Genomic DNA, 20471 nt, shown 5'->3' on the forward strand with positions numbered 1-20471 from the left:
CTCTTATATCTCAGCTTTGCCTTGAGCAGGTTTTGGAAGATGCCAGTTAAAATGTGGCATTGGGAACCTTAAAGCCTGGTGATTTGCAGATTTAAAGCCTAGAAATGCTCCAGTCCTCGTCCCTTCCAGCATTTTTACTCTCCTGCCGCCAAGCTAGCTAGGAAGACCTACATGTTGCAAAGCACGCCTCATGCCCTTGCATTGTTTTTTCAGACTACTTTATACCTAGACTCTCTCCATTTTGCACTCAGAAGCAAGGACCATGGCAGCCCTGAAGTCCAAAGCCATGACTAGAAAATTATACTGTCTGTGGACCTTTCTAAGTAGGAGCAGCTAACAAACAGCATGTGACACTCAGAGAGGAGGGGACATGTCACAACACAATTGATCCTGCTTTTCCTTGCACTGATCCGCTTGGGGGGGGTGGGGTGGAATTTACTTTCAGATATCCCACTTCAAATTTTAATCTAAATCCTGTTCCCTTTTATCAGCAGAAACTTCAGTGAAAGCATGACAAAGTAGATTAAAGCATAGTTCAGTTGAAAAAATAGAATGTTTTTGCTGTGCTTTAACCAAAGCCAGTTCCTTCATCCCATTTGGTTGCAGAAGAGCAAGCCCCAGCAAGTGGTGGGAGCACAGACTACGCTGCTGCTTTATAAAGCTTAGAGCATAAAGAAAATTATACCCCCGATTGCTCCATTATCACCGCCCTAGTGAGATCTGCAAGACACCACCAGGTTCAGTTCTCCTGCTCCACAGTGCTGCCTTTTTTTTGCAATTTATAAACTAATAATTTTATTTAAAAAATTATGTATTGACCAAACACGCCAGGTCCGCTAGTCCTAACAAAACGACAAGAGGTATCACATTCTCCTCTGGTTTCCCCACCACCACCCTTTGCATGCCCCATCGCTAGCAGCAGGCCCACGCTGTACCCCAGCTCGGTGCCCTCTGCCCGGCTAACTCCCCTCTCCCCGCACCTATCGAGCTTCAGCCCTTGATTTTAGGGCATTACACAGAAGGAACCGATGGGGGAGCCGTGCGTTTTACGAGCTTTGCACGAATCTACACAGGATCAGCGTCCGAACCCGCTCAGCGAAACGCAGCCGAGCTGCCTTCACGGCCGCGCTGCCTGCAGCCACCAGACCAGCTGCCGGCCCCGCTCCCCTCGCAGCCAGCTGCACCGGCCAGGCCCGGCCGCGGCCCGCAGCCTAGGGCGCCTGCCGCCGCGGCCACCCCGCGGCGCTGAGGAAGCCGCACCGGGGGCCGCTCAGCGCCCCGCCCGGCGCCCAGAGGCCGCCCCGGGGCCCGTCTGCGCGGGTACAGAGCGGGCGGGCCCGCCCATGCCCAGCAGCCGCCGCTGCCCTCTCCGGCCGCCGCCGCCGGCTCCGCGCTGTCCTGCCGGTAGGTGCGCACGCGGCCCGGCCAACGGCCGCCACCGTCCCCTCCGCGCGGCCCACGGCGGAGCGGGTACCGCAGCGAGCGGAGGAAGGCGGTCGGGTTGGGTCGCGTCCCTCGGGGTGGCCCTAGGGCGCCGTCCCCGCAGAGTGTCCCCTCCGGGAAGGGGGGACGGCAGTGGGGTGTCTCGGGAATCGCCTCGGGGAGGGGGCCGAGGCGCTGCCTCAGATATGCCGTTAAACACAGCCGGAGCCAGCCTGGCGGTCCCCGGCCGGAGGCGGCGGTAGGAGGAACAGCAGAAGCCATGCCCGAAATGCTGCAGCGAGCCTCTGTATGTAGCCAGCACCGCCACGGCAGGGCCTTGGTGTGCTTCTGCTGGGGGAAACGCGCCTGAAGGTGAAGAAAGTTAAGAACGTTATTTTTAGAAAGCTTGAGGGCGTTTTTTAAACAGTCTTGCTCGACAGATCATTTTTAATAACTGCCAGCACATGCGTGTTGCTGTACGATTATTTTCTATGAATTCAGCAGAAGCACACTTGGAAGCAGTGGCCAAAATGGCAGGGTGTCTTTCCCGTCATTTGATTCCTGTGCTTTCCTTACGGAGAAGCAGATAGCTTTCCTGTGAGAACAGACCTTGGGGCTTCCTGGAGGACTGCGGTTCACTATCCACTGAATCTCTATGGGCACCGGGGAGAAGGGGGAGAATGCTCAACTGAAGCGTTTTGAAAGACATTCTTAATTATCCTTTCTAAAAAAAACCCTCTAACTTGACAAGCATTGTAACATGTAATGATGGCTTGCAGTCATCAAATGGCTTGCACTTTAAATGCAGTACTTAATACAGCTAAATAAAGCTGGATTCTCATTAAAAAGAGAGCTGATGGGTGTTTAAGATCTGTCCAATCTGCTTTTAAAACTCCACAGCTGGCAGTAAAGGGAGGGGAGAAAGGCTTTTTCCTGTTCACTGCAGACCAACAAATTCCCCAGACCCAAGCTGTATTGCTATTTGTGTTTTATCAGAACAGCAGCATCTGGCCTAATCTCACTGTGCCAGGGTCGTTGGGAGGCTGTGACAGAACCCATGAGTATGAAGTAGAAGCCTTTTCCCTGAATTCAAAAAGGAAAATAAATTCCAGCACTGATTTTAACATAAGTAATTTGACATTTAATTTATAATAGAGCACAGCTATGGAGATGACCAATTGGAAGCATTACTTGTAAGAGATGCACATGACAAAAGCACAGGGGTTCCTATTCACTTTTCCAGCTTCATGTCCAACTAATTGCTTTTTCCCCATAGATATGAATTACTCCCGGTTCATCACCACCGTGAGTGCAGCAAGAAAAGCATCTCCAATAAGACTTCTGAGTGAGTATACATCTGTTCTTTAAAGGTTCTCTTGGAGGGATATCATTCTACATTCTGGACTTTGCTGGGGTATCATGGTTAAAGACTTGAAAAAGCTTGAAAGAAAACCATGCTGCAAGTTGACAAGCAAGGCCAGTTAACTCATTTGACTTTTGTCAAGTTGAGATGCCAGGCAGGTATAAAGAATAAAGCCTTGAACCATTTCAGAAACCCATCCATACAGAAGACATAGTATTGTCACTTCAACACGTGTCTGAAAAATCCCTGCTACTGCCTCTGAAGCAGGGCTTTTGGCACAGTTTGCTACTGAAATTTGTTACGCTGATTGTCCAGGAACAAGCAACTGCTAATGACTTGAAATTCAGTCCCAGTATAATGTTTCTTTCCACCTAGCTTTCCTATATCCTGTTATTGTCCACAAATTCCTCAGTACGCCCACACCCTCAGTGTAATATAGAAAAGGAAAGTGTAGTAACACTATCTTTAGGCTACTGTGTTACATAGTCTTCTGTGTGACAGATAGAAAAGGTTAACTGCCTACTTGTTTACTCAGTTGAAACCTACAGGGACCTGACACAATCAGACCATGAGACATACATCAGTAGTTAAGCCTTCAGGGGTCAATTTCCTCTCTTGGTAAGGGGTTGGCATTTGCTGTTCCACTTAAAATGCTTCATACAGGTACAGCTAAGTCAACTAATTTGCTCTAGTCAGTCTCTATGCTTTTTCAAGTGATACATTGATATGCATCATAACACAAATATTAAGTAGCACACCTTGTGCAGCAACACACATTGAGGCTGCAGTTTTGATAACAAAGTAAATCTCTCTTTACCAGACCAAAAGTCACAGACATGACCCATATTGCTGAACTGATAAGAATTAACTCCCCATGCTCAAGTTTGCTAATAAGTAGTGGAGAATAAACTTATTAACAGGAGGCTTTAAGCCAGGTCTGGTGTCACATGTCCTCTCATATCTGATGTAAAACTGTCAAGCCAGCATGAATGCCATATTGTGAGCTTTATAGATTTAATGCAATCAAGTGCCCTTTCTGGATTAAGGTCCAGTCTGTGCTGCACAGATTGGGCCTGAATGATTGTGAAACTGACTTTAAAGCAAGAGCTATTAAAATTTTCTTCATACCGGCTTATTTGCACAGTGCCTCTGCCACTAAAATTGGGCTGCCAGAAACACTCCCACTCTCTTATGAAAAAGCTAATCATAGATGTAACTATCAGTGTAGCTGCACTACTGCCATATCAGCTGAAGTGAAACTGAGTAAGAAACAAAGCAAATGATTCCAAGTTGGTCTAAACAGAAGATCATTAACATTTTAAATTCTTTAAACTTAAAAGACAGCAACAGAAAATGTTTTTGTAATAGTAGAGCAGTCCAGATGAAAAAGCTATTTATAATTTATTTTAAAATAAAGGGGGTTGCTTTGTCTGTCCTGCCTCCCTCCCCAACACCTGTTTAATCCAAGTGGAAAGGTCAGTTTAAAAAGAATTGTCACCCTTTTAAATTCATGACAGTTAAAAAAAATAAAGTGAAAAATGAAACTTCTCTGGACCATTATTATATACTGACTAAAGGATAGGATCAGTGTTGCAATAATCAAATTGTAACCAAAGTATTTTCCTTTTACTCTAGCTGAATTGATGCAGAAATCTCCTCCATCTCTCATCTCTCTGGCTGGAGGGGCACCAAACCCTAATGTTTTCCCATTTAAGAGGGCTACTGTTGCCATTGGACATGGAACTGCTGTTGAGATTGAGGAAGACTTGATGAAGAGAGCTCTCCAGTACTCAGCCTCAGCAGGGTATCTGCCACAGCTGCTTGCATTTCAAGGATCATGAAATCATTTATTTTTGCATTAATCCACTGTGTTTTTGAAACTAGTTTGTAAAACCTGTTTGACAAAACCAGGTTTAACTTCTTTTAGTTTGCCTCACTATTAACATTTCAGTTTAAGTGGAAAGTTTTGAGCAGATGAGTAATTTAAAAAGCCCTAATAGTAGTAATTCTCAAGCTGGAGCATTTCCTGGCTCTTTGATAATCTCAAATCACTAGGAGGAATCATTTTGTGTTTTGCAACACATTAAAAGATACTGCACTGCAATAGCTTCCACATTCTGGAGTATTTGTTTTGCTCTCATTTGGTACCGTATATTAAAGTCTATTATGTGCATTATGTACTACTTGTGGTAGTTGGAGGTATTTGTAGTATTGTCATTTTTAGTACAAAGATTGCATATCATTAAATTACTTCAGTAGTCATGAACTCCCCAGCACTGAGTCAGGCTTGTGGCAAGTTTGCAAAAATATTTAGGTACCTACAAAGGCACACAATGAAGTTAAGACTGTTCTTAATTTTTAAATGAACCCAGCCATTTGTGAACATACAACGAGATCTTAAGAATATTTTTAAAAATCTGTTTCAGAAGTCCTTATTATCTGCAGCCTATTACTAGCAGTATTGCAAGCTTTGTCATTGCCACATTTGATTGTGGCAAGATCACTCTTAGAAGTAGGTATTGTTCAGTCTCCACCCCTACTCCATCCTTGGCAAATCAGTAACACCAGATTTCAGTATGATAATTTGGTGTATGGACCATAGATGCCTATCTCCTCTGCTTTGCCATAAGAAACATTTATCTCATTTTCATCATTTGATAAAACAGTCAAAATCAGCATCTAAGTGTATCTGTATGACAGTTGAAATCAGACTCAGGACTGTGTGCTAGATTTGGCAGTGATTTAGAGGAACAGCCTAGCTTCAGCCTATGTAAGATGTTAGATACACCTTATTTTATCCATGTTTCAGGATTCCAGAGCTGTTGTCTTGGCTAAAGGATTTCCAACGGAATCTACATAACCCCCCCACAGCCAACTACAGTCCTGAGCAAGGACGAATGGAAGTGTGTGTCACAACTGGCAGCCAGGAAGGCTTGTGTAAAGTAAGACCAAAAGCACCATATGTTAAAAGCATTTGTTTCAGAGAGATGTTTATTCTTCCATCAGTTCAGTTATACTCAGCATTGAACGCCACCATATAACTATATACAGGGTAGTTTGTTAAACATATGTCTCAGTATTATCAATACAAGATAACAGAACTGAAATAAAACTGGCACAGCAGTCTAATCTGTCAGAACTGCATGAATATTTGGGTAAACCAAAGAGCCTGTCAGAAAATATGCTGTAAGGTAACATGAAATGTTACTCAAGTACTGCAGTAATAAGTACAGAGGTGCATTATTTGCTTTACCATAACTCAATTCTAATTATGTTAGAATTCCTTAAATAATTACCCTTTCTAGTCCAGTCTCACAGCTGCTTAGTTGATCCTTTCTGTAACCAAAGCACTTTTTCTATTATATAACAGAGCGCTGTCTTTCTGTTTCAAAATGATATTCTCTAGCTGATTACCTAGCTTCATTTGGCTCTAAAGCAGATTTTTCATCTGTTCATTGCTTTTCTCCCAGACAGCATAATTAAATGGCTAGGGAATTACTAATACCTAATCAAGATTTTTAATCACACTAATAAGTCAGAGGTATGAAGTATATGTACAAGCATGGCACAGTCTTTCTAAAACAGACTTTTCTCTCACAGGTGTTTGAAATGCTCATTAATCCTGGGGACAACATCCTTTTGGATGCACCTACATACTCTGGGACACTAGCAGCTGTAAGTATTTTTTTTTAGCTGCAAAACACTGTGAATATCAGATTTGAAGTAAACAGCAATTTAGTACTTGATCTGTAGGTGTATATAAACTGTCCATATTTACTGTAAAAACATATCAAAGAATCAAGTTTTTAGTGTTAGTCCAGATAAGTTGATAAATATTAATTCATAGAAGCTTTTCTACTAAAAGTTCTATAAAAGCTACTCCCAGGACAGAAGTTCCTTTTCCAAATCCTAGTTCATTCAAGGGCTAAGGTGACATTTGGGATCAGAAAGCCAAGCCATCGCAACCTAGTCAGGTTGAAACAAATTTATAACAAGTGGGTATTTCAATGTGTCAGCACATTCACCTGAAGTATTTCCTGGTCTGATTATACCATAGCTATAAATAGCATAAAATTGGAATAGGTCTGAAACATCCATATATGAGTATGAAGATGTGAATTAGTAAGAACTACAGAAAAATAACTAAGTTTACTTCTGAAAAGCAATTTAATCAGTATATAATTACATGTCAGCTCAAAATGCATAAGAACTGTAAGAAGGGTTAGGATAGATAATACACCAAAATTTCAATCTAGTTTTCCTTGCATCAAAAAATTTTGGTTTTGTTTGCTGTGTTGAGTATATCTTGTCTAATCAAACATATTTTGACAATGCAGCAACTTGCTTTTTTACTTAAAAAATGCAGGGCACTAACTACATGGTACAAATTGAAATTCCACAGAGGGGAAACAGCATGCTTTTTTGTTAGTATTTTACCTATGTTTTTTCATACTGCTGTCAACATGTCATTGCAGTAGCATCATTTCATTCTCCCTTGTATTGCTGAATATATCTATTGAGAACAGATTCTTTGCCCTTTGTCAGTGAGGAGTAGCTTATAGTTCTGGCAGTTCCAGTAAAGCAGAGTGTAAATTGTCAGTAGGAAGTGAAGGTGTTCTGAACTTACTATCTGTGGTGAGAGCATGACGAGTCCTGAGAGAAAATAGTTCAAATCCACAAAATCCCTTTCTGCTTGGAAAGCCATGTGTGATTTCCTACGGAAGAGCAGCAGTTAAACATGGGAGCTACCCATTTGTTCTCTATTGGCTCAACAGGGCAAATAAGAGTAATGCAGTAAGTTTGACAAGCTTCACGGCAAATTCAGGCAAACTTTCTTTTGAATTACAAGCAAATAGAGTTTGAGGTGATAGCTACGAAGTCAGAAGGACTTTCTATTGCTGAAATTTTACAGTGCCAATGTCAAAAGGAAAACCTTTGAATTATGGGATTATGACAGTTTTGTCCTTCCTATCAACAGCTGAGACCTTTGGGTTGTAACATAATTAACGTTCCTAGTGACCAACATGGCATTATTCCAAAAGCTCTAAAAGAAATTCTGTCTACTTGGAGCCCAGAAGATGTAAAAAATCGTAGCCACCACCTCCCAAAATTTCTGTACACTATTCCAAATGGCTGCAACCCAACTGGAAACTCTCTAACCACAGAGCGCAAGAAGGAGATTTACCAGGTATGTAGCTGGGGCCTTGTGAACCTTGTAGGTGGAAATGGATAAATGTCAGTCTCATTTCAGCTGAGGATACCCCATGTGTGGCATTTAGGCCCATTATTGGTCCAGAAGACATTCCTCCTAGAACTTGTTTCTGGCAGGACCTATTTCATGGCAATTCTTCAGAGGCAGACTATGCATTAGATAAATTTTTTTTGCAGTAGTAGCCCATGCTGGCTGGTATCTTTGCCATGGGCTTCAAACCAGAAATATTGCAAGTTTTCTGCACAGTTTGAACACTACGTGGAATAGACATTCAGTTATATACATGTGTCCTTGTACTGCAGGTACCATGTTTACTCTTACAATTGCTTGGTGTCCAAATTGGGCATTTGAAAGCTTCTCTTGGTAGGGCCTTGTATATCGTGAATGAGCAATCCATAGGATCATAATATGGTCCTGGTAATAGGCCCACGGTATAGGAAGAACTGAATTTACCAGTGTCTTTATGTTTGAACAAATTTTTACTTTTTATTCATTTCTTTAGCTTGCAAGAAAATATGATTTCCTCATAATAGAAGATGACCCTTACTACTTTCTTCAGTTTGAAAAGGTAATTTGTCTTCCATACTCCTTAGTAACACCTTCTTTTCTGGTCCAAGAGAGAACTAAGGTTTGAGCCATGAATCTTCCTGCATGCCCCTTTATGTCCTACCAAGGTAGTAGCATAGACTGCTAGGCCTTACAGCTTTAAGTTGTCCCCTTTGTGGCATTTTATTGCATCAGTCCTGTTAATCACTGGTTCAAATTCCTCAAGCCTTATACAGGACAGAATTTACTTCAGTAGTTGGAAAATGGCACAGACTTTGCCTCCAGAGCAAAACAAGTATGCCACTGAAGCAGTACTTGAAAACAGCAGCCTCAATGTTCCTTTCAGCCCAGTCTCTTTTGTTCAGTGGAAGCCTGCCTACTCCCAGTCTACTGTATCCCTTTTTTACCCCTTCATCTTTTGGAGAACCAGAGTTCTCCCAGATGCCACAGGATGGTATACTATTTGACAGGCAGCTTCCCTCCTTCATGTAAATTTTCCCCAAATGGGTAACAATTGAGTGTTGACCTGTCTTCACATATAGATCTACAGTTGCAGACTGCAAAAGTACCTAACTTCAGGAATAAGAGCTGATCTTATAAAGCAGTAAGAGATTGTAGAAGCTAAAGTTCAATATTTTTTATTTTGAAATATGGTTTTATGGGAAGAGGCAATAAAACTGCTTTACTTACTCATTGAATTGTGTAGCTTTGTTAGAGTGTGTAAGCAGAAAAGGTGTAAAAGTAGAATTCCTGGTAAGGAAAAAGCATGAACTCAGATCAAATTTAGTCATATCTTCTGATTTCCTTTAAGATAAAGCTAAAAACTACAGGGCCCCATCTTAGAAGTTAAGTATCAGCATCTTTCTGTTTATTCCATTAAAAAAAAATCTTGGCAGTGAAATCATTATTTCTCTCTCATTTATGGCATTATACCAAACCTTCAACTGAACACTTTATGCTGAACAGTAGGCTAAGCATCAGAAGATAACAAGGCTGATTCCTTGATGACTTTCATAGAATATTGTACTCATACCTCAGACAGCTAGCCTAAACAATCACTTGTCAGCAAGTTACTGCATTTTTTTCCCTTGGAATATGCATCTGTAAAATATTTATCAACAAAATCTTTTAAGAAATTAATTATGTCTTCATAGTAAAGAAAATAATTCAATCTAATCCTTACTAGCACCTTGAATTTTATTTTTTATTTTTCTTCCAAGCCATGGGCACCAACTTTCCTCTCAATGGATGTGGATGGCCGAGTTATCAGGACTGACTCTTTCTCTAAAATTCTCTCATCTGGGTAAGGCCAGCTTCAGACTGCTCAGCATTGCCTGTTCAGTTAAGGCACAAGACATACTTCATACAAAATGATCAGACATGTCATAGTGTTTTTTCATCTAATGCCTATCCATTTCTGGAATGTACTTTTGGATCCACAGCTTTTCTCAGTCTGCTCACTTTTCATGTCATCTCTTGGCAGTCATTTAACTCCAAATTTTGTTTCTCTTCTGATACTGACAGTGCAGCCACTCTCCCCAGGCAGCCTGTTCTTGCAGACACCATATAGGCAGAAGGACAGATGCTGGATTATAGCCCTGTTCCTGGAACTTCTAGGAGCTTTTCTATCTTCTTTTCCTATTTCTCCTTCTATCTCTTACCATTCCTGCAGACTCCCTGAATTTGTAATACAGAAGAGAAATAATGGCATCATTCTCCACAAACTACTCATAGGGCTATACTGATCTCTCATTTTCTAGCCTTACAGTTCTTTCAGGCTGTTTCCACCTGCTGGTAAAACTAAGCTGGCTGGTTTGCATTTCACACAAATCAATGTATTTGATTTTTAACTTGCCTTTGTTTATTATTCTAATAGATATAAGAAAGTAATATGAATTCTGCACTGGCAGCTAGTGTATTATAATCCCATCCCCGAGAAAGGGAGGGGACAACATGATACTAAGCGTGATTGCACTTTCAGAAGTGACACTGCAAAAAGGCATGATACAATTTTATCTTTGTCAAAGACACATATGAGCTTACTGATTCTATTTTTCTTCGAAGAGCTTCAGCCAGTCTGCAAAGATGGGTCATAAGCATTGAAGCACGAATAAGAATCTGGTTTATCAGTCTAAATTCCATTTATTCTGCAGTACTGAAAGGGAGTGAAAGAGTAAAGCTGTTTGCCACTTCCCATCTGTTTTTCATAAAGCCTGAGTATTCATCACTTTTCATTATGTGAAAACCTATCTTTCCTTCCCTTTGATTCATGTAATCTTTATGGTTGCAGAGGAAAGCTTACAACTGAGATATGTCCTGAAGTCTCAGAACTAAGAGCAACTATAAGCATTAAAAACCCTTAAATGTTTTTATTTCATGACTTTGGTGCTCGGCTCATAAGTTGCATAAATCTGAGGCTTAGGGCAGTGTTAAGATATAGATAAATACATAAAAGATCCTTACAACGTCAATGAAATGGTTACAGGTTTGCCCAGTTATAAGTCAAACCATAACTCACAAAGTATTAGCACATTGCATTTCTGTAGTAACTTTTTTCTTTTTTTTTCCTCTAGGTTAAGAATAGGTTTTCTGACAGGTCCCAAGCCTCTTATCGACAGAGTTATTCTACACATTCAGGTTTCAACAATGCACACCAGCACTTTCACACAGGCAAGTACCAAACTGCCAACTGAATTGTATTTAGAGAAGATAACATACTTGAAGTCTTAAGAAACCAAAATCAAGCAGCTCTGCGCTTTTGCAGTTTTGCTTATAACAAGCACGTACATTGTGAACTCTGGCAAAAGAAGGGAGACCACCATAGAAATTACAACCAGAGTTAGAGGGTGTCTCAGTGCACAGAAAGCACAGCTTTTTTCAAGATTTCAAGAATTTGATAATTCTTGATTTTTTTTTTTTTTTAATTTCAAGAATCAAGATTTAAAATACTTTGGATCTCTTTCTAGTAGGTTCACTTGAAAAACCTCAGTGTAAAATGTGCATTGGAAGCACTTAAGTTTTTTTTATATTTTCATTCAACTTTGTAATTAGAACAATACTGGCAGCCGACAGACATTACAAAGCAGGCTGCCAACTACAGTCCCGTTACAGTTAGTAATAAGGAAAGGAGACATTGAGCACATCTAAATATGGCTTCCATCTTCCAACTCCATTAGTTCGCCATAGAGGCAGCATTAAAGCAGAGAGGCTGGTATGGGCAGGAAGGTAAAGCAATATAACATTACCTTCCTTTTTCTCCCCAATTACCATGTTTAGCTCTCCATCCATTCTTCCCTCCCCCTGCCCCAGCTTCCAAACACTGCCATGATCCTTGGAGACAGCAGTAACACGGCTACAATGGCTTGTTGCTGTTGCCACCTCTGTTTATAAAGGGCTCCAAGAGACCCCACATGCAATTTCTTGCCTGGGTGGAATTTTGAATAAATCATCCGGATATATATCTTTTGATGATTGCAGAACAGTCCTGTTTAAAACATGGTATTGATTATGTGTTTTATTTCTTTAGATTATGATATCACAGCTGCTTCAGCAATGGGGAGAAAAGGGTTTCTTGGAGCATATAGACAGGTAGGGTCATATCATATGCTGAATCCTATCATCTGTTATTCTGCTTCTTGTTACCTACACAAAACATTCTTTGCAGTAAAGAAGTCAGAGGAGATGCATCAATATTAGGCCAACTGGATAAGCCAGGTCACCAAGACTGACAGTATTCGTGCAAGAGTCCTGAAGGAGTTCTGTGTGAAGTCATAGACACGGAGGTCAGGGCATGTAAACTCCCACTACAGACAGACAATCTGCCAGTCCACTGGAACAGTCATTATGCAGCTCCCATCTGAACAGAACTCAAGAGGATCCTGGGAGCTCCAAGTCCACGAATAAAGTTTTCATCCCTGCTCAGGTGGCAGAGTCTGTAGGAAAGGCTAAGATCACTGAGCACATCATCTATTGAGAAAAAGTCAGCACAGCTTCTATAAAGGAAGTTCTTGCCTCACTAACTCAGCAAGGATTCACCCTCTAACATCCTTAATCTAATGATTGTGGATGCTGATGGAAAAAGCTACAGAGAGCAGTGAGGTTCACATACACTTGCTGAACATTGCCTCTATCACCACTCCTGGAGACAGAGCGCTGGGCTAAGGTCTAACTTAGCAAGGCAGTTCTTACATACTGACTGACGCACATTTAGTTTTCAGTTATTATGCTGGGGGAGTATAGTTTCTCTTGAGTATCTGTGCTTCATTTCCAATCATAGAATCACAGAATGGTTTGGGTTCGAAGGGACCTCAAACATCATCTAGTTCCAACCCCATCCAAGCCATGCTTGGATGCCATTAGAACCCTAAGCTTCCTACTTCAGTGGATAGTGTGCTACACTCTGCAGAGGCCTGTAACAGGAACATGAGCAAAGCATGGAAAAAGTTCTTACGTCTCACTGTAACAGCCAATTTTGTCCCCTGAGCAACGGCCTGTTGTCCACACTGTAAACACAAGAATTTAAAAAAAAGAAAAGAAAAAAGGAGACACACCAATCCTGGCTTTGCCTTGTTTTAAGAAATAGGAGCAAAAAGGAAACTTGAAACACACTTTAGTTCAACTTTCAGCAGTTCAAAAAATATACACTAAATACATCTCTTCACTTACCTTCTTGTAGACCAAAAAAAAAAGTATCCTTGTTCAAGCCAGAAGACTGTTCTTCCTCTTTTCTAATGAGAATAGTGTTAAATGAGGGTGGCTGCAACCCTTTATAAACTCCTAGACTCTGTTGTCAGGTGACTTATTGATGAGGTCCAACAGCTGACTGCAATCTTTTCCAGGTGATTTCATTTGGACAAGGTTCATCAAGGTTTGTTAGATCATGCTTTTGAGTAGGAGCTAGCATGTTGTTTGGAACAGCTACGTTTTTGTGGAAGTCTTTTCTCACTAACACAATTTCATTCCAACATGAAAGTAAAATGATAACAGGCAAAAAACTTGGAACAGAATTTGTGATGTGGTAGAAACTACATAAGTGAGATTTACCATTTCATGCAAAATGTAGCAGTTGGTATAGGCTGAGTCCCAAAACTATATAAGCCTTTGGTATCAGCTTTGGTATCAGTAATAAAATAGATCCAGAAATCAAAGCTATTGGTTCAGAGAGTATTAAAAAAATCAAAATGTAAAATTATGCAAATTACTAAGTATAGTTTCTCTACAGAGAAGGGAACACATTTGCATCTGATTTATGAGCTCTGTATCAGCCATTTATCTCATGTCTCCCATTGCTGAATCACAGCTATCTCATTTTATACCAACAAAAGCCACTGCACAAGACTTGTCCATGTTGAAACTTGGGTTAGGGTCATTTTCCCCAGTAAGAGGTTGAATTATTTCCAAGTTTTACTCAGAGTGTGAAAGGAGATAGATAGGTTCAAAACTTTAGAAATGGGGAAGCTGTCAAATAGTCATGACAGGTTTATCATATGATTTGCTTTTTACCTTGTGAAATATTTCCATTATTTCCTATTACACAAATTCAACCCAAATGCATAAATATCCAGTCTATGCTTTTGCATATGCAGAAGTCCTGCATTTTCTTCAGTATGTTTGTATGGTATGTCTGTGTGGTAAATATTGCTAACAGGGCTTGTACCCCCTAATATAATAGAATGGTTATAATAGATAAAGGGTTTCCATGACGTACATAAAGCTTCAGCGGCAGCCACACAGACATTTCCTCTGTCTGGTTGATCAGTGCTTTGCTGGAGACATGGTGAAGCATTTGAGACTTCCCTGATACATATACAAAGTTTTATACACACAGTATGCTCTATCGTGCTCATCTAGGATACGCTCGTATTTCCATTAGACATGCACTTAGATTGTTCAAGCAGAAAAGCTTTGTTTCTGCCTTTGGAAACAAATGGACTCTGAAGTGCTATGGGATCATGACTTTGAACTGGTAATTTACTTTCAGAGTGGTGGAGTTCTACAGGACCCAGCGGGATGCAATGCTCATTGCTGCTGACAGGTGGTTAAAAGGTCAGTGAGTGCAACACAGCTAATTACTTAGGTTTTTTTCTAGCTATTTATCATCTTTGTGTTCAAGAAAAATCACTAAAGTTCATCTCTTGACTGAAGTGACAGATAAGCATTATAAGCAAATCAATGACATTAAATATTAAGCTTAGGACAAATTACCTAGTGCTGCTGTGTTCATGCTTTTCTGGTGGGACAAGGAGATGGTGATGAGAAAAAAGCTCACCACATTACTGTATAAAGCAGTTTTACAAAGAGCATATATTTCACTCCACTATGTTCTTACACTTTCTGTGTTTAAAATCTCTGTCTGAAATGAAATAACCAGATTTAGTGGTCTTAATTTAAAAAAAGATGTAAACAATCGATATAGCAGTAGTGATAATCATTTTTTTGTCAGAAATCAATTTCAAATGTCGTCTTTTGTGGTTAATCACAGAGCATAGAAAGAATTTGACCAACAATAATGCGATTACAGTTGGTGATTCCTTTTAGTCAGTCTAAGTGGAATCAGCAATAGCAGCTTAAGAACTGCCTGCCTACTTTAGATGATACGTCCATGGGACATGGGTACTTGGACACCACACAATCATTAATGTACTTACTCTTGCTAATTCCATTTTTTTATATATGAAGTATTTCTTCTTTTTGTACATGGCTCTGAACAGCTACGGGTTGTTGACCTCGGTAGGCCCTCTTTGTCTCAATTCCCCAAGTATCAAAATGGCATAATAGCACTGGACTACCTTAAAGTGTATTGTGAGAATATACTCACGTAAAAGACTATAGGGTCTATAGTACTATAGTATTATGAAAGACCTTTATTTTGTAGATACGTAATGGTTAAATACGTCAAGGAAGAGCTGGAGAAGATGTCAAATAAATAGCTTCTTCAAAAATATGTCCAAAATGAGATAAATAATTCTAGGTAAACAAAAGGTATACAGTAAGTTTGCATATATAATTTAAGACATAAATCTTCTCTAAGCATTCCCATCCTCCTCATAACTCCTAGGCTCTCCTTTTCTTTGAGGAAAAATCTGTAATCACTGTAACTTAAAGGAAAACAGTTTTGTGCTTTGCTACACTTTAAATTGTATCGATAGCCAATGTGATATTCGGAGAAACTGCATCAGAAAAATTATTTTAGATTGTTTACTTGATCTGAAAGTAGTCAACAACTATAGTTTGTTAATGTTTGGGACTTCTGTAATTCAGAGCAATCACTTTCACAAAAAGTGTTGAGGATACCAACACAAGTGCAGTAAGCCCACACAGATTTGATTAGGAGTACTTTAAATTTGGCAAGTGGCATCCTGGCTCTGTGGCCTGCATTCCCTTTTTGTTCATTGGAGCAACAAATGCATAACATCACTGAATCTATGATGTATCAGTTAAAGGTGGGGCAGAAGTTTCTTTCTTGATTCCCTTCTTTTCTCTCTCTCTCTCTCTCTCTCCAGACTTGGCAGAATGGTACCCTCCTGCTGCTGGCATGTTCTTATGGATCAAAATTAAGGGTGTTTCTGATACACAGCAGCTGATCATGGAAAAAGCTTTGCAGAAAGAAGTATGACCTATGGTTTAATGGCTTATGATACTAAAATGAAATAAGGGAAAAATAAAATATATTTACCACATCTATCCACACATAGGCACGCACATAAAAAAGCAGGGAACTTGCTGTGCACCATCATTGAGTCTGCAAGTCAGGCATTGTCACATAGTGACTCACTAATAAAATATTTTCATGTCTGTATTCAGATGTAGGTATTTAATGAGCTTACTTAAATTTAAACCATTACAATACATAGTACAATGTCATGTATACTATAAACATATTAATATATGTTCATATATGAATGATGTCTGTCCACTAAATCTTTTTGATAAAAGAAATTAAGTGAGATTTTCTTTCTGCAGTTTATAAGAGCCAGCACTGTGTACCAAGTAAACTACATCCCACCTCGCTGGTGCTTCTAAACATTGTGATGATAAGCCAGCCCTGGTAACCCACTAGCCTAGGTAACCAAAACCAAAGAGCCCTTTGATTTTGTTATGAAAAGTCTGATTCCAGGTTGCGTATTTTTGGCTTCTCATTTTGAAGAGAAGAAATATATTAAGCCATGTTCTGATACCAGTGTTTCAGCAATGAGCCTTCTCAAATTTAATTTAACATAGTGTTTCAAAACTGTAGAAGTGGTGATAACTGGGTGGCTAATCAATTTTTCTTAGGTGTTACTCGTTCCTGGAGGAGCGTTCAATATCAATAGTTCAGAGCCTAGTTCTTATGTCAGAGCCTCCTTCTCTCTGTCTTCTCCAGCCCAGATGGATCTGGTAAGTGAGATTTTTTTTACGTTCTTATCAAGTCAGTTTCTCACGTAATAATGCTCCCTTATTTTTACTTCTCCTTATGTGTTTTCTTGAATGCTAGTGTAGTTTTTTTAGTACTTGGTGATTAAGCAGTACTTTTGAAACAGCATTAGCTGTTTCTTAGGCAAGGTACTCATATCCAAATTACCTGAAAGGTACCAGATTTTTAGGACCACTTGAAATTTTTCTGTGTATCTTATAGCATCTCACACCTAATCCTCCCAGATATTATTCATAAAGGCTTTACTGAAGTCAAGTTAAGTTTTGCTATTTGTTTTAGCATTAGCAGGCATCACGTATCTTTTACTGTCCAGACTTTACATTCCTGAGATTGAATTACCTGCTTTCTTTTGTGTGTGTGTTGCCACTTCTTTATAAGAAAGATTATTGTTTTTCTTTTATACAATTTACATATATGTTGCATTTCATTTCTCAGATACTAATCTTCTATGTATTTTAGGAACATTTTGGATGTTATTAGGCTGTATCTGTATAATCAGTGGGAAGAAAGATAGGACACATTTATTTGTGCAGATTTAATATTTGTTTGATTCAGGTGCTTGAAACAGCTCAGTATTTGTAGCTGTACTTTCATTCAGCCACAAAGGATCATAACAGATAAGCGCTTCTGTTGCCTTTCTATTTCTTCTTCTGTATTTCTTCCATTTCTTCCTTCTTCTTTGTAAAAGTAATTCATAACCACACTATTGACAATCAAATGGTATCTTTTATATGCTTCCCCACTCAACTGTTCTTCCTTTTCTTTCACCTTTGGAGCCTGTAGGCCCTTATATTAAGTTAAAAGGGATCACTACTTGTATTAACAGTACAACTGCTTAGTTGCATCTGAACTCTGAATAACCTTTGAACATCAATATATGTATTTGTCTGTCTGCCTTTTATTTTCTGTCAGAGAAGTGAAAGCTTTGTCCAGTCAGAGCCCATACACGTTGTTGTAAAAGGAAAACAGAATATCAGCAGAATTTCGCAGTATAAAATACTGAGTTTGTATATGGTTAGGGTAGGTTTTTAGTAGCTTTACAGGTTTCATGTGTTGCCTATTTAAGCAATGCTGGAATATAAACGTGAACCGTATTTGTGTCATTGCAGGCCTTCAAGAGACTGGCTGACCTTATAAAAGAAGCTTTGTGAAAAAGCTAAATAGACCTCTTGCAGCAATCAAAATCATCTCCAGAAAATATTTACTAATATTTGGATTTCATCAGAACACTTTAAAAGCAAGCACAATACAGTGGATGTTTCCTTAGATCATTTCAGCTAAAAAAGCAAAAATGACAGATTGAAAAACAATTTACTTATTTTTTTTGACAGGACATTGCATTACTGAATTCATTCGAATTCAGAAACATTTAAAATACTCAAAACAAGAATGTTCTATTTCCCATCAAATCCATGCTTTTGTTAGATTTTAATTCTTTTTTTTCCTTGTTTTTGTTTTCCATTTGTGTTGGGAAACAGAGAAATCAGTTACTTAGGAAGTTGCACCTGAGGTGGTCTTAAGCATTATTACTTAATCCAAACTGATACATTCCTCCAACACCTTATGTTGGAATTGGTTTTGTGTGTCACCCTCCTTCTTGTTCTGCTGTATGGCATCTGGTTTTGAAGATTTGAAGATCAGTATTTAGTTTTACTAAAGTTTTGACAGATAAAACTGATGTAAGGACGTTAAAAAAATGGAAACTGATCCAGCAAAATTAGGCTATGATTACAAATAAAACTATTTGGCCAAAGGTCCCTTGCAATTTGTGTGGGTTTTGCGGCTCATTCTCTAATTTGTAAAAGGTTTTCTGGTTGCTGGCTTTCACTTAAGTCTGTGGATAATTATTCTGTAGCTGTGTTAGAAAATGTCTGGTTTGCAAAGGCATGTGGATGTGCTAACAGAACTGCTCTCTGCTCTCTGTTAATCAGACGTGGTTTTGAACAGTGAGCATTAAGTAACTGATCAGGGGATGTAGCGGAATGGACTATTAATACCCTGACACTGCCAGATGTACAAAGCAAGCAAAATGAAAAAATAAAGAAATGTTTTGATCTCTAGTCCCTTGGTTATTATCATCCCAAACATCTGATACGTGGCAACATGTACAAAACCTTCAGAAAGTTTTAACTGTACAGATCTCCAAGGCTTCCTGTTTTGCTTAGTGACTGAACTTTTATTTACTGCTTGGTTGAAAGTGCTGTAGTTTTCCACCAATAGCACATGGGTGTTTCATCATGTGCAAGTGTTCAGAATTTCAAAGTAAAAATACACATTCCAGGATCCAGCCGGTCCTTTAGCAGCTCAGGTAACCCAAGCAAATATGGGTCAGGCACAACTTTGCTTAACTGGAAGTTTCACAAGAGTCATTGTTTTAGTAATTTCCATTTCCTCTTTTCCCCCTAGTTATAAATACCATGTGTCGTAACGAACTAGCACAGATGTGTGCCTTTCCCGGCATCTCTCCTATCATCAGGATCATTCCAGTGCCTTCAGTCCAGGATCACCTTTTTTCTCAAGCCTTTTAATTTAGTCACGCATCCAAGCCATCTCTGCACTTTGCAGCTTCTTGAGCAGCATATCCAAGCTCAATCCTTTCCCCTCTTCCCAGATTACTGTGACTTGTAGTCAAACCCACATGATTTTCAGACTAATTTTCTCCAATTTGATATCAGTACATGACACCTTTCCTCTCACACCCATTCCAGGTACTTGGTATGGTCCCAACTTGTCTGTCACTCCAGCCTGCCTTCTGCAAACAGCAGGCTGGGTCTGTTGTCCCACCACACGTCATCTGCAGCCCAACCCACATCTTCAGGTTCCCCCTCCAATCCTCCTTGTCAGCAGCAGGAGCGGGGCCGCTGCCAGTGGGCAAGCAGGCAAGCTGATGCAGTGGATGGGGTCAGCCCTGCCATGGAGTTGGGCTGGCCTTGGGCAGCCAGGACCCATGAGGTGACATAGCATGGGGAGAGCCCACAGTCCCCAAGTGGCTCTCAGGGCACCAACAGTGTCTTTGAAGACAAACCTGTCATTTTTGACACTGATGGTGCTAACGGGGGGGTCTAAACTAGCAGTGTCCTCCGTGCAATGCTGCTTGACACCAAGTTTTCACGTTTCAACTCAGTTTCCTAACCACATGTAGAAATTTTGAAAGCTCTGACTTTGCTATCATCAGTAAAGCAATTTTTATCTTGAGTTCAATTTAGAAAATAATTTTATACAACAGAATGAACTGGTGTGTCTGTTTAATTAGAATAATATATTTATACAGAAGAATAAATGTAAATGTGATTGAAGACGGATTTTAGCTCTCGGGAAATACTATTGTCATTGTCAAATACTATTGTCATATTGTCATTCAGCCAGACCTGAATTAGAAAAACATAATCAAAATATCATTATTAAGCAAGCTTTATATTGGTGATGTGTTGAATAATACACCTCTTAACTTTCAGAGGTCTGAATGTTAATTTAGTTGAATGTAAGCAAAATGCAATTCCATTTGCTGCACATTA

At 39.7% G+C, this 20471-nt stretch overlaps 1 protein-coding gene and 1 long non-coding RNA gene across 2 annotated transcripts in view; one reads left to right on the top strand and one right to left on the bottom strand.

Annotated features, from left to right (window-relative positions):
* LOC129206221 (uncharacterized) overlaps nt 1-14483 on the bottom strand; it is a 222716-nt gene extending 208233 nt beyond the window's left edge. Inside the window, exon 1 of the long non-coding RNA XR_008577058.1 lies at nt 13209-14483. This is a non-coding gene — a long non-coding RNA (uncharacterized LOC129206221). The remainder of the gene's footprint in view (nt 1-13208) is intronic.
* AADAT (aminoadipate aminotransferase) lies at nt 1029-19008 on the top strand. The gene is given in 16 exon segments (XM_054825085.1): nt 1029-1055; nt 1057-1161; nt 1164-1404; nt 2699-2767; nt 4421-4589; nt 5595-5727; nt 6386-6460; nt 7764-7973; nt 8500-8565; nt 9764-9846; nt 11117-11213; nt 12070-12131; nt 14524-14588; nt 16046-16152; nt 16818-16919; nt 18066-19008. Coding segments are annotated over 16 exon segments (1653 nt in total). The 3' UTR covers nt 18108-19008.
* Nucleotides 19009-20471: the final 1463 nt, after the last annotated feature.

This window comes from Grus americana, chromosome 4, assembly GCF_028858705.1.
Source record: "Grus americana isolate bGruAme1 chromosome 4, bGruAme1.mat, whole genome shotgun sequence".
NCBI lineage: Eukaryota > Metazoa > Chordata > Aves > Gruiformes > Gruidae > Grus > Grus americana.